We start from the raw sequence: 26,390 nt of genomic DNA on the forward strand, positions 1-26,390 counted from the left end.
CAGCATGGATTCACCAAGGGCAAGTCATGCCTGACTAATCTAATTGCCTTCTATGATCAGATAACTGGCTCTGTGGATGAGGGGAAAGCGGTGGACGTGTTGTTCCTTGACTTTAGCAAAGCTTTTGACCCGGTCTCCCACAGTATTCTTGCCAGCAAGTTGAAGAAGTATGGGCTGGATGAATGGACTATAAAGGTGGATAGAAAGCTGGCTAGATTGTCCAGCTCAACGGGTAGTGATCAATGGCTCCATGTCTAGTTGCCAGTCTGTATCAAGTGGAGTGCCCCAAGGGTCGGTCCTGGGGCCGGTTTTGTTCAATATCTTCATAAATGATCTGGAGGATGGTGTGGATTGCACCCTCAGCAAGTTTGCAGATGACACTAAACTGGGAGGAGAGGTAGATATGCGGGAGGGTAGGGATACAATACAGAGGGACCTAGACAAATTAGAGGATTGGGCCAAAAGAAATCTGAAGAGGTTCAACAAGGACAAGTGTAGAGTCCTGCACTTAGGACGGAAGAATCCAACGCACCGCTACAGACTAGGGACCGAATGGCTCGGCAGCAGTTCTGCAGAAAAGGACCCAGGGGTTACAGTGGACGAGAAGCTGGATATGAGTCAACAGTGTGCCCTTGTTGCCAAGAAGGCCAATGGCATTTTGGGATGTATAAGTAGGGGCATTGCCAGCAGATCGAGGGACGTGATCGCTCCCCTCTATTCGACACTGGTGAGGCCTCATCTGGAGTACTATGTCCAGTTTTGGGCCCCACACTACAAGAAGGATGTGGAAAAAATGAAAAACGTCCAGCGGAGGGCAACAAAAATGATTAGGGGACTGGAACACATGACTTATGAGGAGAGGCTGAGGGAACTGGGGATGTTTAGTCTACGGAAGAGAAGAATGAGGGGGGATTTGATAGCTGCTTTCAACTACCTGAAAGGGGATTCCAAAGAGGATGGCTCTAGACCGTTCAGTGGTAGCAGATGACAGAACAAGGAGTAATGGTCTCAAGTTGCAGTGGGGGAGATTTAGGTTGGATATTTGGAAACTTTTTCACTAGGAGGGTGGTGAAACACTGGAATGCGTTACCTAGGGGAGGTGGTGGAATCTCCTTCCTTAGAAGTTTTTAAGGTCAGACTTGACAAAGCCCTGGCTGGGATGATTTAATTGGGGATCGGTCCTGCTTTGAGCAGGGGGTTGGACTAGATGACCTCCTGAGGTCCCTTCCAACCCTGATATTCTACGATTCTATGATTCTCAGAGGAAGGTGCAAGATATCTTTAAGTGATAAAATATGGAATAACCTGCCCATAGGGGAAGTTCTTCCTAAATCCCTCAGCTAGAGGTTGGTTTACAGCCTAAGGCATAAGGTTCTAGAGGACTTCCACACTCTTCCCCCCCCCCCCAAACCTTACTAATTAAATAACTCTAGGTGTTCTTGTTATCCAAGTCAATATACAATCCCTTTCTGAATATTGCTTGAAAATGGTGGCCTCGATAATACCTTGTGGCAATGAATCCCACTGGTTAATTGTATGTTGTATAAAAAATTCTGTGCGTCTGAAACAATACTTTGCATATCCTGCATAAAGCACTGCAGTGTTACCCCATCTCCCTAAAGAACTTCATGGACAAGAATGAAGAACTCCTCATAAATCAGTATTCAGAGTAACAGCCGTGTTAGTCTGTATTCGCAAAAAGAAAAGGAGTACTGGTGGCACCTTAGAGACTAACCAATTTATTTGAGCATAAGCTCTCACGAAAGCTTATGCTCAAATAAATTGGTTAGTCTCTAAGGTGCCACAAGTACTCCTTTTCTTTTTGTAAATCAGTATTATTATTTCAGTCTGATAGATGGGCACACCAAGGCAGAAGAGGACATGCTCAGAGAAAGCTTCAGTTATATTGCAGATGGTGGCTCTCAGGAATACCTGATTTCTAGCCCACTCTACCTTGCAGCCCAGATGGGAACGTAAGAACTTCTACTACCAACAGACAGAAAATACGGTTTTAACCCATGGGATCAAATTGTCGCCCTGAAAATTCCCAGATCTAAATCAAGACTCACCAGGGCCACTTCTGTCCATAGCATCCTAGTTACTTACAGTTTCTTAGTGCATCCAGTGCCCACCGCTCTTCTGAGATCTGGAAAGGGATCGCTGGTCCATAGTGCCCAGAGGGTTCTTTGAGAGTCAGTTCTGCCCGTTGCTCTTTCTCAAAATGTCTTTCAGTCACAAGAAGATCTACCACCTCCGACTTCTCAGCCAGGATTGCCGAAGGAGACTGAGCCTTCAGCATCAAGGGAGACTCAAGTCCCAAATCTTTATCTAGCCAACAGAAGAGACAATCAAGTTAGAAGTCCCACTACATATTCTGAACTACCCATAGGGTGAAAACTAAACCACATGGCACTCTCTTTCACAAGGACAATTTGAGGATGCATATCTGTAGCATGGGCTATTATTTTTAATTAGTTGAAACTCTGCAGAATCTCCTTTCCCTGCAATTTAAGGATAGCTGGGAAAGACTAACAGGTATACTTCAACGGACCAGGTTTCACTCTCCCACGGGCCTTCTAGTGAAGGCTTTTCTGAGCCCAAAAACAAAAACAAACCCCCCACCAACTTTCACTGCAGCAGAAAGATCCCTATAATGTGAAAGAAAAAGCCCAGCACTATCATACTGCATCCAGCACACTGACTTATGCAGTTACCTGGACTCTGCATACCACTGGCAGGGATATCATGCTGTTCGTCTTTCAGCTTCTGCTGCTCCTCTTCCTCACGCTCCTCGCTGCAGGAAGGGGAAAAAGGACCAAATTCTGTGAATCCCATGCATTTCTACCACTCTAACAGCATCATCAACGCTTTGGAGATCCCAGGAATGGACAAAGGCCACTGGAAAACCAAAGCTGAAGGTGATTTTTACTTACTCGCCAGGTCCTGATTGTGGTAATGGAATCGGCCTTTTAGATGCCTCGACTTTTACTGTCCCTGCCATCCGAGCGATCAGGTCCTGCCATCTGCGAGAGGCCAAAAATGAGAGACACACGAGACACTTGAAGCATAAAACGATATCTCATGTAATGTTTTTTAACCTAGCTAATCTAACTGTGGATAGTCTTAAAGGAATAGACATTTCTATTTTATTTAAGTCCTGCTACATTGTTTCCTTCAACATCTTGTGGCAATGAGTTGAATTCCACAGGTTAACGATGGTGACCTCACCAGATACAAGGCAGATGCTCCAGCCCTGACAAACGAATGCAACAAGCTCAGCAGAAACCATACAGATGCAAAAGTGGGAGATTCAATCCAACAACAAAAAATGAAGCCAGAAGTAGAACATTGTATGCAATGCCTGAAGCTAACCTATTCCACAGTGAATGGCGAGTGCCTGGGATTTTGTCATTTTACACCAGAGCATCAGAAAAGAGATTTTTATTCTTTTCCATAAAGTTCTCAAGGTAACAAAATACAGTAAGAACATTTGGGGGAGGGATTTCTGCAGTCTGGATGTGGTTCGCTTCTACAGGATTTCTATTGGAACAAAACCAGTTCTATGAATATAACCCTAGAAGCGCGCTTTGTCTCCAGACTTTAAATGAAAATGCACTGAACACTCAGACATTCCTGAAAGGCAGCTCTAATTTCTGCACTTCAGAGTTTAATATTCAATTCGAGATGCCAACTCAATGAACAAAAGCTTGGTGACGCTGAAGAAGTCTTTGTTATCCTAATTGCACCTCACTTGAAGGAACGGGCCAACAAATTTCTTTGTCCGTATTGAACATTTAAAATTTCTAATTAATGTTTTACCTTTAAAGAGAATTGCAGTGCTCGTTAAGAGATGCCAGACTGACAATCCTGGGAACCTAAATTTTCTCTCTATTGCCAAAGAGCAAGTACAGCACAGACAGCAGCAGTGAAAACTACCTCTCTACTTGCACCATTTATAAACCCAGTTCTGGATGGATTTTCTCTAGGGGGCCTGGGTGAGTTCACCCCATGGCTCAGTCTATCCTCTGGCCTCTATGCAGAGACGGACAATAACAGTGGCCAGTTACTGCCAAAACTGCTGGTAGTTCGCATGTTGCAACACCTGTCCACAATGACCTCGGGTGAGATCCACTAACTAATCTCACATAACGCAGGCCACTCCGCCATTGCATGGCAAGTTTTGCTTACTGGAGATGAGGGGTCAGTTTCAAATCCCTAACATAGCAACAGAAGGCACATAATCTCATTACCAACCACTAAGAAGCCATCAAGTCTCCCAGGACAGTATTTTCCTGAACTACAATGGTTACAAAGACATAATATGGGGGTACCAGAATGTTATTGATGCAGCTAGTTTCAAACTTTCATGCATGCGAGCAGTTTGTATCACCACCTTTGTACCAAAGCTAGCAATCCTGGATTTTCCCATTGACCATGCATTTTATATTACACAGTGCTGATGCAAATGGCACTGTGCAATAGGTACAAAGTACCATACAAACAAATCCACACCCTGAGGTGTTCACAGTCCGGAGGCAAAGCACTCCTATCAAAGGCAGAATGAAGAACAGTTCAGACAGGGACTGGAATTCATAAATTATAGCGCTTGTGAGTTTCCTGCCACTCTGTAACATGTCCTAGAGTCCTGAGGGTACCCAGGACAGATGGTAGGTTCTACGACTCTGCATAGAGATGCAGCTCTAGGTCATTGATTCACCTGACAGTTAAACCGCGTGGGTCTCATTAGCCCCAACTCACAAAGATTTAAAAAAGAAGCAAGAAGCACTTGTAAGGCAAGAGAAGGGCTAGGAGTGAGAGACGAGACATAACTGGGAAAATCTCTAGAAACAGCCTGAGCTGGCAAAGAGTAATTGTTGTTCTTTTTAAGAATTAAGGAAAATTCCCGATGGGGTGACAGGTGAGAGTTTTGGACATTAGCTCTGTGTGTGAGCTGAGCTCAAGATCATTCACAAGCCCCTCTAGAGTGAAACCTCTACTCAGGCAGTGGGGCGTAAGAGTCCTCTCTCCACCACAGCAGAGGTGACTGAGCCCATCACTTACACAGTCTTTTCAGAAACAGTCTGTGCCACCAATTCATAAATCTGGGCGCCGTTTTCGGACATGGAGATGACGAAGAAAGCTTTGTTATCTGGAGAGACACAAGAGGAGAGTAATTTAATTGGATGCCTTGTCCTGAACAATTGTACCCCAAATTCACTGAAACCAGGCAGATACTCAGATGTTTTTATTACCCAATAAAGGTGTACTGCAGGAAGATTCTGTGAAACAAACCAGCAGGCAAACTACATAAATACAAAGAAGTTTAATTCGCTAACACAAATGGAACTCTGGCTTCCAGACCTGACAAAAAATAAATAGTTATTGCTCCTCACGCCACTTTAAATTTCCCCCTCTTCCCCAGTCACCTGGCCCTTCTAAAGCCCTTTTTCCTCAGGGGATCTCACAGTGCTTTACTTTACAAACATTAACTAGAGCTCACACCACCTCCGTAAAGACACTACCCCATTTTACAGAGGAGTAACAGGTGTAGGCAGGTTAAAAGGCTCATTCAAGGTAACACCGCAAATCAAAAGTGCAGCTGAGAATTAAATCCAGGAGTCGCAATTCCCAGTGTCCTGCTCCAACTCCTAGACAAAACCTCCTTCCTCAAATGGCCTTCCCTTTGCATTCAGATTACTCATAAGTGTTGCCCATTGGTTGCACTGACCTGTCGCCACCTGGCGAACCAGCACAGTGTTCAGCTTGATAACAGGACTGAATGTGTGTTTGCTGTCAGAGGTGGATGCCAGAATCTTACTGTGACACCTCAGCACCAGTTTATCGTCTTGCTTTTGCAACAGCACTAGAATATCCTCCAAGAGCAGCGTGTAGAGATCTGTAAAGGGCAAAAACAGGCCTGAAATGGATTAATGAGTCACTCCCTCACATCACACCTCATGGCACATAGAAGAAAAAAAAAAAAAAAAAAAAAAAATGGGGCTGTATTTGCAAATCTCTATCAGAACCACAGCAGATGGGGCCCCGACATGATCCTAATGATACTCGAACACATTTCAGATTTGACAAGAATAACTGAATCCGCTTCAGGAGCAGGCCTGCATTCATACAGACAGCAGGACAACTCATAACTGGGAATCACAGCTATGCCACATCTTTTCTCCACCTTGGTCACAAACCCAAGTTTAAGTCGGCTGGTGGGATAAGGCTCACCAATAGTCTTGTCCCGATTAACCTTCCAGGTCAGAGGTCCTTCGTGAATCATCTTCCTCTTGGTTAAATCCAAGTTCTGTCAATATGGGGGAGAAGGGAAAAAAAAAAAGTAGCTTTTATAGGGGGTTCCCTGCATGGGAACTTTGGAGGTCAAGGTAAAGGCACTCCTGTCAGGAGACCAGTAGCTGAATCCAAAGGCAGGTAAAATGAGATTTAGAATCTGTTGTATTTGTGTGAACCTAGAACCTGTGGGTTGTTTCACTCTTCAGCATTCACGGACCTCTGAAAGGTTTCAGCGTAGCAGCCGTGTTAGTCTGTATTCGCAAAAAGAAAAGGAGTACTTGTGGCACCTTAGAGACTAACCAATTTATTTGAGCATAAGCTTTTGTGAGCTACAGCTCACTTCATCGGATGCATTCAGTGGACTCACTTCTTATGCTCAAATAAATTGGTTAGTCTCTAAGGTGCCAGTAGTACTCCTTTTCTTTTGACCTCTGAAAGAAACTTCTGTTTTCCCGATTGTGAAAGGATAGGGTTAGGGACAGGGGGATGTCAAGCCCCTAAAGGGTGAGGGAATGGAAGCTTTATGTGCAGGCACTGGAACCAGGGAGCCAGAAGGCCATGCCCCCTCCTACTTTTTAACACGGGCATATTTTGAGGTCAGCATGCCTCCCCCGCCCCCACAAATGGCAAGCCTCGGGCAGGTGCGGAGCAGTGCTACACAGCAGGGGAACTTATCACTGTTATCAGCTCTCCATCCTTAAAATGCAGCCCCAGCCAGCTCTGCTCCACACCTGCCTGAGGCTTGCAGTTGGGGGGGGGGGGGAAGGGGGAGAGGGGCAGGTGGTGGTACATTGCCCCTTCCCCTAAACTATGCCTTTGTTAAAGAGTGGGGTGCACGGTCCCCAGTCCCAGCACCGGTGGGCCCCCCCACTTCTACAAAGGTTCCAGTGCCCTTGGTGAATGTGATAACCTGGGATCTCCTGCCTGTGGCAAGAGGGTATTGGGAAGGTGAATGGCGTTCCCAGGGATAAGTGGGATACCTTTTGTCCTTTACCTAGACTACCCAGGGATAAGTAAAAGCTCCTGGGTAGTCTAGGTAAAGGACAATAGGGGAGAGGCTGTGGTCACTAGCAAAATCCAGGGTATTTGACTGAATTTAGCCTCTAAATAGTGGGTGGATGTATAGGATTTTTAGTAGAGGGGACAGTTTAAGTCTATATGGAAAGTTGGGTTGGATCCTGTGGCCTACAGTTCTGAAAATTAGATACAGCATGAAAGTAAAAACTTGAGACTTTGCCACGTAAATATCTTCAAGCTAGCATGTTCTAATTAGGTTTTGTTTGGGCTAGGGATTTATGCATACAGCCTTACACTACCTTAGAAATTTTCGGGGGACGATTTTCTTTTAAATGAAGTTCTGAGGCATCATCATGACAATAATTGTTTCCAGCAGTATTTCATCAACAAATGTTTGCAAATTTATATTTTACTTCATTAGTGCTTCAAAACGTGGACTGTAAGTTAAGAATGCCTACAGCAGGCTCTCTGAGGAATGAATTGTTTTGAAGATCTGCTGGACTTTATAACATCATTGAGTTATTCCTTCATGTCAGGGCTCCTGACAGATCTGCAGGCAAGCTAGTAGAGGTAGTAATTTTCATTAGCCATGCCTTCCAAGTTTCAGAGTTTATATCAAGATGGCAGATTTCATATTTCCAGGAGTCCTTTATTTCATGACTTAAAGAGTTTGTGAGCCTTTTCTAGCATGCTGGCAGACCATACAAAAGAACTTTAGAGTGAACTCCATGAGCCTTGAAACACAAAAACCTCTTCAGATATTATAACATGTTATAACTTCCACATGGTCACTAACAGTGCAAGAGAAAGTATATACTACTATGAAAAGATGAATGTAGAGTGTATATCCTGACTATTTTTTGTACATTTATACAAAAAGGTGCAACCCTGTCCCTAGATATCTGTGCCCCCCCTAAACAAAACTGTATCACAAAAGTTACAAGCTCCACGGTGAGACATGCTGGAGTTTAAACAGGACATGAAGCATAGTACTCTAGCACTGTATTTAGAAGCTTGGCTGCCTACACCAGTGGATTGTCAATGTGAATCAAGCATAGCTACAAGTTCTACTTGTGAAGCCAAGAGAATTTCTAAGCTTTGGTTCTCCCAGAGGACTTCCCCGTTCTACCAGCAGTACTCTGAAGTAGGAAATAATGTAGAGCTATCCCACCATGAGGTGTACATGCTCTAGTGGTTGTTTCAGAAGGGGTATATAAATGCCGTGAACCAGTTCTCTCTCATGTGACATACAAGTGAAAAACCTAGTATTCCATAGCAGTTTTGTTCCATGACATTTACAAGTTCCACAGACACTCTCTGTTTTGCAAAATCAAGTTACTAAATTCATGGAGACCTTCCAAGAGCAACCAGAGGTTCAGGTTTTCATATCTAATAAATGTTCCACTTAACCTTTGTATAAAATAAATTCACCTCTCACCAGAGACTCTTCATGAGAAGTTTCAAGTGGAATGAGGTTTTTTTGATTTTACAACAGAAAGTTATAGCAGGAAGTATGACCAGCTTAACTAGAGGGGGGTCACTATCATAGCTCAATAATCACTTCCGCTCCATCACTCACCCTAATCTCATCCAGCATAGGGTACTCCGACTGCTTCAAGTAGGACAGGTCAAGGCGACGCTGATAATCTTCCAAATGCTGGAAGACACATGAAGTCATGGTTATACTGGTTTGGGACAACTTGGAAGAGTCAAAGTATGTAGCAGGTGACTATCAGAACTTCAACAAGATCACAGAGGCTTGGCATTCCAGCTCTAGGAATAGTATGAGCACACACCACAAAATGCGCTTCATTCCTTCAACCACAGTGCTAGCGATTCTGGATTGTTTCTCATCTCCCCATCCTCCACCCTTCTCACTCCCTTCCCTCCCACCTGCTTATTCTCTGATTCTTTGACAGCCTGGTTCACATAGTTAAGGATCTGACGGCAGTGATCTGCTGCTTTCTTCACTTTCTCCTTCTCCTCAGGCCGTTCTACAACAGGGCAAAGAAATAAAGAAGAGGTGAGCTCCAGAGGAGGGGTAAAGGGAGAATTAATTAAGAACATAAAACCATAAAAATGGCCATCACGGGTCAGAACAATGGTCCATCTAGTCTAGTATCTAATGCAACACATTGCCGCCCCCCCCCCCCCCCAAGTTCAAAGGGGGAGCTGGACTTTGTAAAACATTCAATTAGCTTCCATCACTTCACAGATTAATGATAGAAATTAGCTTCATGTCGGAGAGATCCAGGTCTGGATCCCATTGGACACAGGTCCAGGATACCAATCAAAAGCAGAGACGGCATTCTATCACCTCCCCCACCCAAAACGGGGACATAAGGACTTTCCAGAAAATTTCTCCACTTCATCAATTCCTGCCCAAAGGCAATTCTGAGCTGTGAGAGAAGTTGGTTAGAATTCCATTCTAGTTCCCAGTGAGGTTGGCCAGGGCAGACTGAGGGCCGGGGGAAGACACAGGAAAGAGATGCATCTCTTTTTCCCATGTGCTGTCTAATGTTTAAAGAGATGGAGGAGCTGGCTCAGTGGGGAATGCATAACATCAGATCAAACTACTCACACTTTGAAATCAACGTGAAAAAAAGTGATAAATGGTTAACGGCAAGTAACCATGACTATAAAATTAGAGAGTAAAAGAAAAACTGCAGCCTTTGCTAGAAAAGGCAAACATTTTAAAAATGGGAAGGGGAAAAAAATAATTGTGTGTCAACATGAAAGTACTCCTAAGGAGCAGGTCTCACTGCAGCCAGCATCGGTTATTAAACCTTTGTTGAGAAGGATGCATGTGGGATTATCACCAGGCTTTTGTGTACTTTCCAGGCTGAGCTGGGCCAAGAACAGATTTTGCTGTTTGCTGGCCATCCAAAAAAAAAAAAAAGAAAGAAAGAAAAATTGTTCTGGGTCAAATCCAAAATGGGTTTTTTTGGAAATTTTCTAGCAAAAAAAACGTTGAGTAGGGTTAAAGGAAACGTTTCGTGTAACAACCACTGAACTGGAGAAATGCAGGACTGGAAGGGACACTCAAGGCTTCCTCTCGTCCAGTCGTTCCCAGACTTGTTCTGCCGCTTGTGCAGGGAAAGCCCCTGGCGGCCCGGGCCGGTTTGTTGACCTGCCACATCCGCAGGTTCGGCCGATCGCGGCTCCCAGTGGCAGCGGTTCGCTGCTCCAGGCCAATGGGAGCTGCGGGAAGCGGTGTGGGCTGAGGGACGTACTGGCAGCCGCTCCCATTGGCCTGGAGCGGCGAACCTGCCCGACCCAGCAGAAGCTGTTCTTAAAAATCTTCAATGACGGGGATTCCACAACCTCCCTTGGAAGCCTATTTCAGTGCTTAACTACCTCTACAGTTGAAGTTTTTCCTCAGATCTAACTTGAATCTTCCTTGCTGTACACTCAACGGCTTACTTCTTGTCCTACTTCACAGTCCTCTTTGTAGCAGTCCTCAACATATTTGGTGACTACCATCAGGACCCCTGTAGGTCTTATTTTCTCAAGATTAAACATGCCCAGTTTTTAAACCTTTCCTTATAGGTCAGGTTTTCTAAATCTTTTTATCATTTTTGTTGCTCTCTCATGGACTTTTTCCAATTTGTCCATATCTTCCCTAAAGCATGGTGCCCAGAACTGGACACAGTACCCCTGTGGAGACCTCACCAGTACTGATTAGAGCAGGACAATTACCTCATGTGTCTTACATATGACAATCCTGCTAATATACTCCAGAATATTAGCCTTTTTGATAACTGCATCATATTGGGGACTCATTCAATTTGTGATCTACTGTAACCCCCAGGTCCTTTCCAGAAGTACTACCCCCTAGCCACTTACTCCCCATTTTGTAGTGCTGCATTTGATTTTTCTTTCTTGAGTGAAGTAATTTCCATTTGTCTTTATGAATTTCTCCTTGCAGATGTCAAATCAATTCTCTAATTTGTCAAGGTCTTTTCGTATTCTAATGCTGTTCTCCAAAGTGCTTGGAGCCCCTCCTAGTTTGATGGCATCTGCAAATTTTACAGGAATACTTTCCACTCCATTATCCCACTCAAAAATACTGAATAGTACTGGACATAGGATGGGACCCCAATAGATACACCCTCCCAGTTAGACAGCGAACCACTGATAACTACTCTGAATAGTCATAGAATCATAGAAGATTAGGACTGGAAGAGACCTCAGGAGGTCATCTAGTCCAACCCCCTGCTCAAAGCAGGACCAACACCAACCAAATCATCCCAGCCAGGGCTTTGTTAAGCTGGGCCTTAAAAACCTCTAACGATGGAGATTCCACCACCTCCTTAGGTAACCCATTCCAGTGCTTCACCACCCTCCTACTGAAAAAGCTTTTTCCTAATATCCAGCCTAGAATTCCCCCACCACAACTTGAGACCATTGCTTCTTGTTCTAGTCTTTCAACCAGCTGTGCACCCATCTTGCAGTCATTTCATCTAGACCAAACTTCCCTAGTTTGCTTATGAAAATATCATGTGGGACTGTGTCAAAAGCTTTACTAAAAATCAAAATACATCATATCTACAGTTTTGCCCCTATCCACGAGGCCAGCAACTCCTTTATAACCAAGCATATCACTAGTGTCAGGTCTCCCACTCCCTGGGATGTGGGAGACCTGGGTTCTATCTGATGTGATCTGAACTTGGGTCTCTCACATCCTAGTAGAGTCCCCTAGCCACTGGGCTATGGGATATTCTGTATGAGTCTTTCTTAATTCCTCCCACTGAAGGTGTTCTACACATTGTATAAAAGAAAATAATAGTCACTGGAGCAGAGATTCGAACTTGAGTCTCCCACATCCTGACTAGAGTGCTACAGTCATCACGCTAGAGAGAGTCAACCTCCCAAAACCGGAATGAAATTTTTCTAATCAAGCAGAAAGAAAGAAAAAGGTTCTGTTTCGACATGACCATTTTGGTCACATTTTTTGGTTTGGTCGAAACTATTCAGCGAACTCTTCGTGAGCTGACAAATAGTTTTGGGTCAATCAAAACTGCATTTGAAAAAATTTCACCCAACTCTCATTACACAGCGTGCATTTTAGCGACGTACAGGTGAGCAAGGTTCTGCAGTGTGTATCTAACGTTACTTTGAAGATTTAAAGGGTGGTAAGAGTATCAATATTAGATTAAAAGTCCATCAGCATCCAGTGTGAAGAGAGAACCACTGTAACATTCACACTATTTCCAGAACCTAGATATTAACACGAGAAATATATTAAAAATGCTTAAGACAGAATGTTTAAGCTTGTGGGCATCAAATCTGTTTTGAAACTTATTTCCTAAGTGCATGTGCTTTTCTCATCGTGAGTGGATGTTAGAAAAGGCGTGAGAAAGGGTGCAGGACACATGGCGAGAACAGTCACTGACCCATGGCAGTGAACGATCCATTATGCATATATTTTTAAGAGTCAGATTTGTTTGGCAAAACTGCCAAGAAGCAGGCACAAAGATAATGGCTCCCTCGTGGAAACGCTGTACCTGAGTACTTAGCGATATTATCCAGCAGAAGGGGGTACTTAGTCAGCCTCTGCATCTCAGTGGGAATGATATCTTTCAGCTGCAACCGGCGACACAGTGGATTGCTCTCAGCATCCTAAAATTGAACAGGGTAATAATGGCATTTGTCATTTTTATTAAGACTATAATTACCTGAACATGTACCATCTATTCATCATATAAATGTCTATTACTTCACTTTTCCAGTAATTAAATACAAGACAAGGAATGCCTAGATTTATCACTCAGACTACATAGCCCGGTTTCATTTGCAATTACATATAGGAAAGGCTCATCACAAAAGCGGTGGCTTCCTTCCCTCATTACTTCACACAGGCTGGTACCCTCCATAATCAATCAATCTCAGTCACTGCCATACAGGGAAGACATCAGCTTAGTCTTTCACACTGCGTGGACACTACATTTTTCAAAATTACACCAGTCTTTGTATTACCAGAATTCCCATCCAGCGGTAATGCAGATAATGCTCTCCTCTTCAGATGGCACACATGCTGAGGTCCTTCCCAGTGGGATAGGTATACCACATGTCTCTTGAGTTCAGGGCGCACACCCACTTTGCCCTGCTGTGCTACACAGAACACCTGTTCTCAATCAGGCACGTGCACAGTGTAACAGGGATGGGTATCTAAGTCCTGTAACTGAACATGTTTCTCTCTACCAGCACATTATCTTTAATCCACAGCATTAAAGGTTCACCTGTCCAGAAGTGATTAACAGAGAATCTGGTGTTGGAAATAATGCCAATCCAACAGCAATCTTAGATATGATCCTGCTAATTGTATTAACCTTACTTACAGCCCCCGGTTATCCTTCACTGATCATCATCCAAATTTGGGACCAGTTCCAATTTCTGAGTGAAACTCACCTGCACAAAGGTTTGGAAGCGAGAGTCTTTCTTCTGCCGTGATTTGATCACCTCTAGAGCAAAAGGCTGGTTACTACAAAAGGTGGCAGTTGCGTGTTTCAGGTTCTCCTCTCCTGCTCCACTGAACTGTGCCAAGAAACGAAGGAAGCCAAATTTAGACAGAGACAAACTGGGCACATGCCAGCATGAGCTCTGGCACACATTGGAATTGCTCTCAGAAGGCAAAGAGGCTGCCCAGACCCACAAAATAGCCACGTTTACACCTCCTCGTCTCTAATTGATAGAGACTGCCTTTCAGACTTCTTCACCCCAACCTGCCGAGGAACCCTTGGCAGCTGAGAAGATCTCCCGTTAGGCCTGCTTTTACACAACCCACTTTTCACAATCACTGTCTTTCTATCCATACCAAAGGCAGAATGTACTGCAAGGCATGAGGTCACTGCTGACTCAGAAGAGGAGACAATGCCATTGCTTCATCCATCAAGCCATTGAGTCACAATCAGCCTTGGTGTAAGCAGGTACAACTACACTGATTTAAATAATGAGGGATGAATTGGGCCTATTTTACTTTACCATTGGCCTGTACATGCAAGTCCAGGGTTGCCTGTGAAACCATGTAGTTGGGCCATCCACTGCACGCTCCCAGGATTCAACATGTGATCCGATTGCGCGCCCTAAACTTCTGCACCGAGATGGCAGGTGGAGTTGAAAAAAAAAAAACGAGCCGGGCTGATGACTGCAAGAGACTGTGCTGAAAACCCCTTTATCTGCTCTCCTTGGCACCCACCCTTGAGCCAGCCTAGGGGTAATGTCTTCACTAGCAATGTTAAACCGCTGTCGCAGCAGCGCTTTAACATGGCTGTGTAGACATGGTATCAGCACGGGGAGAGCATCGGCGTGGTGAACAATTCCCAGCCTGCTGACGTCCCAAGCCTTCCATCCGCACACTTTGAAAGGTGACCTGCAAAGGAAAAAGGAACGTGTGCGCAATTTTTTGCTTCTTTACAATATACAGAGGAGAGCCAACAGGTTTGGGGCTTCCCTTCAGCCGAAATATCAGGTCTGTGTTGCCTTCTTTTGGCTAGGGCAATGGAGAACTGGTTGGATAAGACATCACAAGAGACTGAAAACCGAACAACTGAAAAGTGAAGGAGTTTTAGCCAAACTCTGAAACTCTGAATTAAATAGGTTTCACCAGACAGCAACAGAAAGATTGACCCTTGGGATACAAGCATTTTTGGAAGGACTCAGACACTCCCACTCGGGTCTGAGGAAACTCCCACTCCAATTCTCTAGTAGTTTTATGAATCCTCCAGCAAACACAAAGGGAATACAATACTTTATAGTCTCAATATTTCCAAGGTAAAAATATAAGTAGTCCAACCACCCAGCAAAGCCCATTCATCTTCTCTCTCTCTCACCCCCCAGCCCCACTTTCTGTCCTTCACACATCATAAAGAAGCAAAAAAGGCAGACAAGTTTTCCCCTCTAAGCAGGTCACCTTTAAAGAAATGACTCACGTATTTATCTTTAATTGAATAAAGCATGCCGCTAGATAAAGCGATCAGCAAACTCCATGTTGAGCTCCCTCCACCTTCTCACAGTCCTGTGTCTCCACCTCCATATTAGCTCCACAGAAATGATCAATTTCAGATATTGCGTTCTTAGTGGGTGCGAGTTACACTGGTTTCCCGGGGGCTTTATTTACTATTTTATTGGACTCTTACTTTCAGGAATATTTACATTTCTGAACAGGAAGAAAAAGAAATTCAGTTTACCCAGGTTAGCAAGTCTTCCCCAATCTGATCAATAACAGAGGTCTCATTCCGTTTACGGACAGCTTTCATCTGATCATTCAAACCAGCTAGAGGAGGGGGGGAAAAAAGCAGAAGAAGGGATAATTAATACGGTCTCAATTGGTCATTTATTTCAAAATGGGAACAAACCAAAAAGGAGACTGGATTTACAATAATCACACGGCAAATTAAAGTGAAACAACAGAGAAGTGCCAGATGGTAGGCTAATATTGATAAACAGGAATCATTAATAAGAACGAACAATAAATAACCACTCCGAGAACTTTTCCAACATTACTTTGTCTACTTCACAAGAAGGAGAGGCTTAATGTTATTCTAATTTTAAAATGCAGGGAAACAGACACAGTAAGGTTACAGCGAGTGGCTTGCCCAAAGTCACACAGTGATACAACTGGAATCCTAACAGTCCCTTACTCTAACCACTAGAAAACCCTGCTTTTCAGAAGCATCAGCATCCAAATGCATATTGCTCCCTTTAGTAGCCCTCTGCCTATGAACCTCCTGGCCAGCACCTGTCTGGTTAGTTTTTTCGCATGAGTATTCATCTCAGTATTGCTCTGTTTATGAAAGAGGGGGTGTATATCACCTTAAGACCCCTTGGGCATGTGCATGAGAACAAGAGTGTATCTGGCACCTTGGCAACAGATATGCTTGTAAACCAAGTGTGAAATGATTGCGTGCATGTAATTCAAGCGCTGTGTGTGGATGCCCACTATATGTGGATATACTTATGCATACTTGCATCAGCAAGCATGTATATCTCAGGTGTGTGCATCCATCACTGCTGTCGGGAGGCTAGCCGAGCTGAAAGGCACCTCATCTGCCCTTACTGTGGAGCAGAAGGATATCCTCTAGGTTTGAAAAGATTTTGCGCAGGTCAGAGGGGGTCAGGATGCCTTCACGGAATACACGCTGGTAGAAGACCTGATGCAGAACCTTCAGCGTGCGGACGTGAGCTCGCTCAGTGTAGAACAGCTCTGAAGAGGAGGAAGAGAAATACAGGATGATTACTGATTTAATGCAGTAACACTGCGGGATTCCAACGTGGTCTATAGCAGAAGCCAGAATCTGCCAGCAATTGAGTTACTTAATAAATTAAGCAGTTGAGAGAGCACACATTAACTCTGGGGTCAGGAACCTGAACCTGCGAAAAATCTCTCCCCCATCTGTGCCCTCCTTGCTGGCCCAGATTCTGGTGTACTAAGGAATCAGAAACCATGCTCAGCTACCCTAGATACAGGAATGTGCAAGGAAGCAAACTTGTTACTGAATTAACCCATCTACTTGGGGTAAATTGTAACACCTATCAGCTCACTCAGTCACACACAGCTCCATAGAGCTGTATGATTTGAGATCAAGGTGAAGTCTCCATGAGTGTGCTGGGAGAGGAGCCATTCCCTTAGATCGTGCTTTTTTTCCAGAAAGCAGTATATAGTCCTCCCCGCCTCTTTACTCCCTCAGGATGCTGTAAGCTGGTCCTTGTTTTGCCATCTAAAACTGCTTCCTCCTGCTTTGGGACTGAGCCAGTCTAGGATCTCTGCAAGTTACCTAATGATATATAAACGCCGTACCAGCAGTTTGCACATTCTTGAAGTTTGCAGGCCAGAAACTACAGCTTGTTCCTAACTGTGAGCCACTCAGATGAAGAAAGTGCTCATTTTAAGTGTTGGGAAACTGTAGGTTCCAGGATTTGGTGGGTCAGCAAAGAGAAACACGTGAACTCACCATTAATCACTTCTTGGCGTTTGATTTCATAGGGTTTCAGCCCCAGCAGCACCTCTTGGCTCACCAGCTGCTGCCAGTTGGGAGGATCAGTCTCAGTGTCAAAATCAAACAGCTCATCCTCACTCTGAATATCCCCGAAGCCCACACTGTCCATCCTGAAGAGAGAGAACACGCCAGTCAGATGCCTTCTGATTCAAGCACCGACACAGGGAAGAAAATGACAAAGTGTAGGCAGAAGGAGGGAGAACAAAACAAAACAAAACCACAGTTGAAAATTTTATGAAGAAATACTCAGGGAAGCTGCCACAAGCCTTCTGGTTACAGATGCATTTTGGTACTTAGCCCTTTTACAGAGACCTTTATCGAAGGCTTAGCGTTCACTCTTACAACACCATCTGCACTGAGTATTATAATCCCCCATTTTACGACATGGCTAAACAGACAAAGAGGTGAAGTCATTTGCCCAAGGTCACATAGTAAGATGGAGGAAAGCGATGATTTTTTTTCCCCCACCCCTTTCCACTATCTGCAGATACTACCAAAAAGATTTAGAGCTTGTCTACACTGGCAAGTTTCTGCACAGTAAAGCAGCTTTTTGCCCTCAAACTGCAGAGGTGTACACGCTGCCAAGCCACTTTGTGTGCAGAAACTCCTCAGTTGCAGTGCTGCAAAAAACCCCACTGTGACGAGAGTCGTGAGGCTATTTGCATAGAGGCTCCAGCGCTCTATTGCCAATGTAGACACTTGATTGCTTTCTGTGCTGTAATTGGCCTCTGGAGCTGTCCCGTAACGCCTCTGCTCATTGTTTTTAACTTGGCTGCCCTGGAGACGTATGCCCCTCCCCTTTCAACGTGGAATGCTTGTGCTGTTGAACACAGAGGTAAGTGTGTGCGCATGCGCAAGAGAGACAGACACAAGGACTGATGTCACGGTTTCCCCCTCTCCCTGCCTCAGAACTGGTTGCTTCCTGCTGCTGTCTGAACTTACAAGACAGCATGCTGACACACACTCTGTCCCCCAAAACACAGGGTCTCTCTCCCCACCTCTATACACACACCCTCCCTGTCACACACACTCCCTCACACACTTCAGCTGAAAAGCAGCTGGCAATGTCGTAGGATGCCCATGGAACAATGGGATTGGGAAACCTGCATCATGGGATGCTGTGCCTGCCCCATGAGACACTGCAAACTCTTCCCAAAGCACCCTTCAGCCAGTTGCACAATGGGATAGCTACCACAATGCACTGCTGTCTTTGCTGTTGCAAGAGCTGCTAATGTGGATGTGCTCCAACATTACAAGGAGCACAGTGTGGACATGCACCAGCGGTTTAATTCCAGTGTTTTAATAAAAGTGGTATAACTTGTGGCGCAGAAATTTGCCAGTGTAGACATACTCGTAGGAACAGAACCCAGTATTCTTGACTCCCAATCCAACCATTATAAGTAGTGGTAATAATAATTAGTGCTTTTTATCCAGACATCACGCAGCGTGGGTATTAATATCCCCATCACCTGCACTATTATCTAGGTCATTGAAACTATTTTGACCAGGGACAGATTACAAATATCACTAAGCTCTACTTTATAAAAGAGTGTGGCCTGGTGGACAGCACACTCGACTGGCTCTCAGGAGACCTGGGTTCAATTCCCAGCTCTGCCACTAGCCTGGGTGCACCTGGTCAAGTCACTTCATTTCTCCATGCTTCAGGCTCCATCATTTGTGAAATGGGGATAATTAGGCTGACCTCCTTTGTAAAGTGCTATATCAGGTATTAACTATAAAGTAATGTTTTTATTTCCAATTAGTTCACAGCCATACTCACTTTCGGAAAGGTTTTGGTGTTCCCAAGTCAGCTAATCTGAAAAACAAAATTAGCTTGAGTAATGGGATTTCATTCCCGTCAGCAGAGCTCCAGAGTGAAATCTTAAGGACTGGTTTGTTGTTCTAGCCAAACTTGACATTCTAGCCCTGATACTGAAGAGAGTCTTCTAGTACAATTATAGTGGGAGGAAACTAAAATATCTCAGGGCAGTGTCTCCATTCTCTCCCCTTCCCCCCTGAATAATGTTCAAAATAGGCCATGCTGCCAATGTTGTTCTGCAGACTCAATGTAACTGCTTTCATTCTCTTTGCTACACTCTTCCCAGCTCCAAATCACCTCTGCCCATAAATACCTATCAAGTTCTCCTTCCTCCTCTTGCAGCTGGTCCAGCAGAGGGGATGGGAAATCAAAGACGGTGTTAGGGGTGCGGGGTGCGCCATCCACAGAGTCGCTAAGAGGTGGAGCATCTCCAGATTGCTTGGGGCCTGAAAAGAGAACCGTCAAGAGTTTCCAGGAGAGATCAAAACACAAAACTAGCTTTCAGAGGGGGGTGGAACCAACAATTCCTGACCTTAGAAAGAAAGAAGCCTTAACAGAGAAGCATTTAACATTGCATTCATCGGTTGTTGCAGGGCTGGGTACTTGAGCACTGAAGTTGGGGCTATTTCTTCCTCAGGATGATCAAACAATACAGTATTTTGGAAGCCAATGACAAGCCACATTCAAGAACCCAGTGACATAACTCAGCACAGATCACTGAACAGGAAGAGTCAGAGTGTCTGAGGGCCTCAACGTTAGTAACATGCTCTTAAAATGGGATGGCAATTCGCACATCCTATCCGCAATACAGCATTGAACACTCCCCTCTCCAGCATCTTCTCACCTGTCTCGCTGTCCTTGCTTCCCTCCGGGGAGGTAAAGGGCCCCATAGCTAAAGGAGACATGGGATTGGCAGGAGGGCACGTCATGTCTGTGCCATCGCTAGAGGACCCACTCTGGCGCATCTTGACAGAGTCTGGCGGCTCTGGACTAACTGAAGAGACTGTGGATAAGTGCTTTGGATGGCGCTGCTTCTGCATTTCCATGGCCCTGCCAACTGAACAGAGACAGACAAGACAGATTGCCGGAGGCCTTCCTGCCTCCAGAAATCCTCAGCGAGATTTCAATGAATAATTTCATTAGCTTGCTTTGTTTTTTAAAATCACATCTCAAACCGAATGAGTCTCCAGTTAACGAATGCTACTCAAGCTCTGATACAAGGATGTTGTTCAGAGGGTTTCTTTACAATACACAGAGTACTTCAGATGTCAGCTAGAGGTCGCCTAAACAGATTTTAGGTCTCACTGGGACACAGGGTGACGATGGGTACAGAGACCATCTGATTTTCAGACAGACCATTAGGAAGCAGAATGCACATTCCACAGTCCAACATACTTGCACTGCTGTCATGGCGACTCGGTCTCCTTGGGGGTCCCAGGATACTGGGGAAGCCTCTCCTCTTCACTTTTTCCTCCCCTTCTTTCTCTTTCTTTATACTTTGCTGTGGTTAATACACAACCAAAGAAAAACCAGATGAGTAATTCATTTCTCCTGGAGTCAGTTATAGATATATCTGCTACTACCTCAGAATCCTAGAAGTTCAAGATAGTAGAGACCTATTCACACTAGTCGGTCTATCCCTATCCCTCTCTGTCAGCACAGGACAGTTCACAACAGTATTTAGATTTCAAAAGGAGAGAGGAGCAGGTTCTAAGAGTCATTTCCTTACCCAGAGCTTTTACAGGACTCAAAATACAAGAAGAGGGTGACCAGGAGTCAGGCAGCCAAATGAGAGGAACAAAGCTAACATGTCAAAACAGACTCTTAAATCCATCTTTAGACACCCGACACCCTACAGTGGGAGCTGGGGCTGCACCACACTGCAGTCATCAGAAGCTGCAGGCACCCAGCACCGCTGACAGGTTTCAAAGTAGCAGCCGTTTTAGTCTGTATTCGCAAAAAGAAAAGGAGAACTTGTGGCACCTTAGAGACTAACAAATTGATTTGAGCATAAGCTTTTGTGAGCTACAGCTCACTTCATCGGATGCATTCAGTGGAGTCCACTGAATGCATCCGATGAAGTGAGCTGTAGCTCACGAAAGCTTATGCTCAAATCAATTTGTTAGTCTCTAAGGTGCCACAAATCTTACTGGAGGCACTCACGTTTGAAAAGGTTGGCCACAGACTCTGCACGTGCTGCTATTACCTTTATCTTTGGCAGGAAACCAATACGTCCACGCTTCTGCTCCAAGCTCCGGGGCTCCTTGACTTTCACGCCCAGATATTTCATGTAGGTGAGAATCACATACTGCATGGTTGAACTGCAAGACAAAACGAAAGAGAAAGAGGGAAACTGGTAAAAACTGAGTTTGGAAAGCCTCTTAATTAAGAACTTTGTGTACAGAGGTTAACTCCTGATTTTCAAATTAAAATCCTTCTCTGGCATTGGGGCACCAATTCTTTTTGATGTGACTGAGTCACAAGAGGCCAGAAAACATCTTGCCCATCATAGAACCTGTCCCCTTGCAAGTGCAAAATATAGTCCCTGATACCTGCTGACTGATGCATCCTCTGCAGCCGTGGTTCTCAACCAAGGGTACCTGTGCCCCTGGGTGTACCTAGACATCTTCAGGGGGGTACATCAACTCATCTAAACGTTTACCTAGTTTTACTACAAACATAAAAAGCTCTAGCGAAGTCAGTACAAACTAAAATTTCATACAGACAATGACTTGTTTATACTGCTCTATATACGACACACCAAAATGTAAGTACAATATTTATATTCAATTGATTTATTTTACAAATATGTGGTAAAAAGGAGAATGTAAGCCATTTTTCAGTAACAGTGTGCTGTGACACTTGTATTTTTAGGTCTGATTTTGAAAGCAAGTAGTTTTTAAATGAGGTGAAACTGGGAGGTAACGCAAAACAAATCAGACTCCTACAAGGTGTACGGTAGTCTGGAAAGATCGAGAACCACTGCTCTGCAACATCTAGGCAATTATTTGGAAAATGTTTTCAGAAGTTCTAGAACAGTAAACATACTATTAATGCCACAATGCAGCTAAGTGTCAGCTGCAGTAAAACTTGCCCCGATACAGTAGGGCTCCATCCAGACAGATCTCTGACAGAGAGCACTTCTAGAAAATGAAGTTTGCTGCTACAGCCAGCAGAGGGCTATCTTGTCCTGCTCAGCAAAAGTCAGACGCGGAGTCAAGAGTCAGCACTTAGGTGAGGTGATCTTACTCCACACGCCAACTCCACAAAAATGGTACATTACCTCTTGTCCTCTTCCAGAGGCTGAGAAGTCATCCTGAAAGCGAGAGAGACGGGTTAAAGAACACAAACCAATCCCAACCAAACACTCTCAGTCAAAATAATCCAGCACGACAGTACCTATTTGTATAGTGCCTCCTCCTTGAATCCTGACAAATCCCAGCCAAACTCCATAGGGAGAAGCCAGCAGCTTTCCCACCCCCACCCCCCCACATCCCTTTAAAATCAATTCTGAGGCTGCAAGTTTCTTTGAGCCAACTGAAAAAATTCTGGATCTGACACTCGAGATGCCAAGAACGGAAGCCCTGGAGCTGCTATTTAATAAGTATTCCAGGAATAAGCAATTCCACCACAGACTATCTGGGGATATTTGCTCTGGATTCATTTTCCAATGGCCTCCATTATACTGATGGGTAATCCAACAGCTGCCAGAAGCAAACTAGGGAGGAGGGGAAAGGTGTTGACCCTGAGCTGTTTTCAGTTCTTAACTCCTTTGCTCTGCTCTCATCAAGCCTTGAGCAGATAGAAGGCAGTCTGCATGTTACCCCCACATTCACACACACTGCTACTTACAACACCTCCTCGATTTTGGTAATTATCTGCTCTGCACACGCTCTCTCTCTCTCCAGCGTGATCCGGTCACGGACACGTTCTGCATCCAGCTTGGTCAGTTCATTTTCGGCCAGCGTCAATCCCATGCTACGCTTCTGTCTAAATAAGGAGAGAAAATAAACTGCATGAAATAACATACCTGGGTGATGTGAATAAGTGGCCTCCCAGCATTCGAATGCTCGATGGTTCCTGTCCCACCTCTCCTACCGAAATGTTTTGTGGCCTTGGGAAAATCACTTCACCTCTGTGCATCATTGGCCCAAGCAGTAAAGCAGCCAATACCATTTCACAGAGCAAGGCAGCTTCACAAACTGCAAATACAGCTTCATGAAACTGCAGCCTCTTCTGAGGTCAAGGGAGGCAGCCAGATTGCTGCACAATAAGCTGTGCCCCATATAGGGAGAGGCAGAGACGAGCAATAATGGTCAAGGAAGAGAGGAAGTCGGCTCTGAGCACTGTGCACTCAGTGTCTGTGCCAATAAAGAGGGCATTTGAAGAGCCCAGGGCTGTCCTTCCAAGCAATCATAGATTACCACGGAATTGCTCTGACCACACACAGCAGAGGAACAAGTAAGCTCCAAAATTCTAGAGTATCCCCACAGTGACTTGCTAACATGGAGGATTCATCTAGGCCAAAGATGAACTACTAAATCCTGGAAGTTTGAACTTCCCGCTATAGTAACAGAATATTAACTTGGGGCAGGGATGAAATTTAGTGCTCAGTACAAGCTGCAGGGAAAAAAGTCTACATACCTGAAATCTTCCAGATGCCTCTGGACATCTGGATAGACTTTATCTTGCATAGTTTGGATATAATGGCGGTGCAATTCCTCTGGAATGAGTTCTGGCCTTCTTTTTTCTGCAGGTGAAGGGAGGAAGAAGAGGCAGGGTTTCACTTTAGAACACTATTAGAATAGTTACTCTGTATTAGCAGAAAGCCATTCACAAACTCTTCAGTCTTTGTAGCAGTGACCTTTTACCTCCTGCTGTCTACCATGTGAAAGTGCATTAAAGCGCCAACAGTGTTAGCTATACCCAATATCACACTAAAGAAATACAAGATGTAGGTGCCCATGCCTCCCATCTAGTGTCCTATACAAGAGAGTGTATAGAATGTTCTTCCCAATCAAACATCAACACGACCACCTACGTGTCTCTCCAAGTTTGACACACACTGTACAAATAGCAAACACACACCCAAAGAGACACCCACCGAGAGAGTTCTTTAAGACTGTCTCAAACAGTAGGATCTATGCCAACGGACACTCCTTATAAAAAGGACCTTACCTAGATCTATACAAATTTCATCTGGAACAGGAACCTTCAGATTCTGAAAAAGAAAAGTAAATGTAAGAGTGAGACCATACATCACAGGCTCTTCTCTCCCCATAGGCTGATCACCTCTGAGCACTTGCAGGAGTCACAAAGGCAATTCCCTCCACTCAGAACATATAGATTCTAAGGCCATTGTGAACACCGCATCCGAACTCCTGTATAACACAGGCCATAGAATTTCCCCAAAATAAATTCCCACAGCAGATATTTAGATAGCATTGCACCATGGAAGTGGTTTCACCTTCCTCCAAGGCATGTGTACAGACCCCTGCTTCAGGCAGGGTATGAGATGAGCCTGTCCATGGGTCTTAACCATTATGGCCAAACAGAGGTTCCTCATCTTTGTAAAGAGATGCACAAAATTCCCACATTAGCAACGGTCACTTCAATTTAAGCAGCAGAATCCAACTGTACTGCAATGGACGACTGCCCGGATTATCGCGGATGTCAAACTCATTCCATTTCCTATCGAAGAACATGCTGCTGGTGAATCAGGGGGTTTCCAGAGTCCTGAGGTTGTGGCCAGCTTTATTCTCTTACATTCAGTGCTGCACTTTTAACAAGGAACTACAGTAGTTATAGGAGACAGATGGAAGAAACACCTCTGCCTGTGTACAGCCTTGGGTTTCTTTTCTGTTTTTTTTGTTTGTTTGGCGGGGGGGGGGGGGGGGGGAGAAGAGAAGAGATGAGATGGTTAGAAAACCTGGAGTAACTTTTTTTAAAAAATTATGTTTGAAAACTTTACTTCAGTTTTCAGATTTCTGAGCATTGGTGGCAACGCTATGACAGCACAGTCAATTCAGCCATTTAGTCATTTCCGTTTACTCAACTATAAATAATGATCATACATTTTACACATGGCAGAAGTAAATCTCAACCTGACAGACCACAAATGATAACCAATAGGGAAGCCATATATAATGTATAATGGCTGCGAGCAATACATGAAATACTATGTAAACCTTCAGAAGTTTGAGGCACTGGAGAGAAGGCTATATCAGCTTTAATCCACAGCAACACAGCACATTTCTGTAGTGTTTTTCATTGTGAAGCTCCAGTTACACACACACACACACCCCAATGAAATGCAGCACCTCTAGGTTGGAAATCACCAAATAATTGGAGTGCAGAATACTTTACAATATCTACACAGAGTGGGGACCAAGGGGAGTTTTGGCCTACTCTTATGAAATGGCTCATGGGATCTTTCATGAAGAGACAGACAGTATTCTGGTATTTAAGACCCCCACAGGCAACAGCTTTTACCCCAGAAAACTAAAGGCTAGGTCTACCCCGCCTGGATACGAACGAAGGTTCCACAGTGCCTTGAGCATTTTTAAGATCTCTCCAGCACATCAGGATGAGAAAGGTAAAAATCAGTTCCTTGCGTGCGATTGCAGGGGGAGAAAAAGGGCACACCTGTCTTGGAACCTACCGCAGCTCGGTCCAGGAAGAACTGGTTAAACTCAAGGAAGACACGACGAGTCTCTTTGGAGTTGGTCTGTTTGTACAAGTCCGTGTAAAGATAGCAGAGCTAGAGAAAAGAGAGAGAGTGAGAACTCTCCAGATTCTACCTGTGAATTTCCTCTCAAATGTTCAGAGGAGATAAGCCTCTCAAAACTCCAGTTACTGGCGAAGAACTTGCAACATGGCTGTGCTGAAGAGATGAATCAATACTTTTAGAGGCCATTTTATTTATTTGACATTTACTCAAAAGCCTGACGCACACTTGAGAGCTGCATTTTTCTCACTGCCAAAGCAGTGGTGACTCCAGACATCTCAGGCCAACCCCGTATATCTGGCCCAGCAGAACCGTCCCAGAGTGACATCTTACCAGCGTTGCCGGGTCAAACTGGGACACCACATGATGCAGGAACACAGCCAAGTGAGCCGGGCGAGATTTCAGCAGCTCTATGTTCTGGAAACAGCTGCATTGCCCATTGATCTGTAAAGACACAGACAGTCCACTTCAACTACACACAAAGGCCTGTGAGAAACCTGGAAGGCTTCATCCCAGTTTAATGGTTTCTCCTTTC

At 44.6% G+C, this 26,390-nt stretch overlaps 1 protein-coding gene across 5 annotated transcripts in view; it reads right to left on the bottom strand.

The window, feature by feature from the left end:
* ARHGEF12 (Rho guanine nucleotide exchange factor 12) overlaps positions 1–26,390 on the bottom strand; it is a 103,105-nt gene that overhangs the window by 13,267 nt on the left and 63,448 nt on the right. For all 5 annotated transcript variants that reach the window (XM_037882415.2, XM_037882414.2, XM_037882416.2 and 2 more), the window contains 24 exons: positions 26,189–26,299; positions 25,790–25,888; positions 24,307–24,349; positions 23,773–23,878; positions 22,981–23,118; positions 22,412–22,444; positions 21,335–21,449; positions 20,524–20,629; positions 19,973–20,185; positions 19,442–19,574; positions 19,090–19,125; positions 17,265–17,419; positions 16,370–16,516; positions 15,501–15,586; positions 13,723–13,848; positions 12,819–12,933; positions 9,205–9,305; positions 8,891–8,968; positions 6,232–6,307; positions 5,729–5,896; positions 5,062–5,149; positions 2,934–3,023; positions 2,715–2,794; positions 2,107–2,328 (listed from right to left, as the gene is read on the bottom strand). In XM_037882415.2, the coding sequence (XP_037738343.1) occupies positions 2,107–2,328; positions 2,715–2,794; positions 2,934–3,023; positions 5,062–5,149; positions 5,729–5,896; positions 6,232–6,307; positions 8,891–8,968; positions 9,205–9,305; positions 12,819–12,933; positions 13,723–13,848; positions 15,501–15,586; positions 16,370–16,516; positions 17,265–17,419; positions 19,090–19,125; positions 19,442–19,574; positions 19,973–20,185; positions 20,524–20,629; positions 21,335–21,449; positions 22,412–22,444; positions 22,981–23,118; positions 23,773–23,878; positions 24,307–24,349; positions 25,790–25,888; positions 26,189–26,299 (2,665 nt within the window). The remainder of the gene's footprint in view (positions 1–2,106; positions 2,329–2,714; positions 2,795–2,933; positions 3,024–5,061; positions 5,150–5,728; positions 5,897–6,231; positions 6,308–8,890; positions 8,969–9,204; positions 9,306–12,818; positions 12,934–13,722; positions 13,849–15,500; positions 15,587–16,369; positions 16,517–17,264; positions 17,420–19,089; positions 19,126–19,441; positions 19,575–19,972; positions 20,186–20,523; positions 20,630–21,334; positions 21,450–22,411; positions 22,445–22,980; positions 23,119–23,772; positions 23,879–24,306; positions 24,350–25,789; positions 25,889–26,188; positions 26,300–26,390) is intronic.

The sequence above is a fragment of the Chelonia mydas genome, chromosome 22, assembly GCF_015237465.2.
Source record: "Chelonia mydas isolate rCheMyd1 chromosome 22, rCheMyd1.pri.v2, whole genome shotgun sequence".
In the NCBI taxonomy this organism is placed as follows: domain Eukaryota; kingdom Metazoa; phylum Chordata; order Testudines; family Cheloniidae; genus Chelonia; species Chelonia mydas.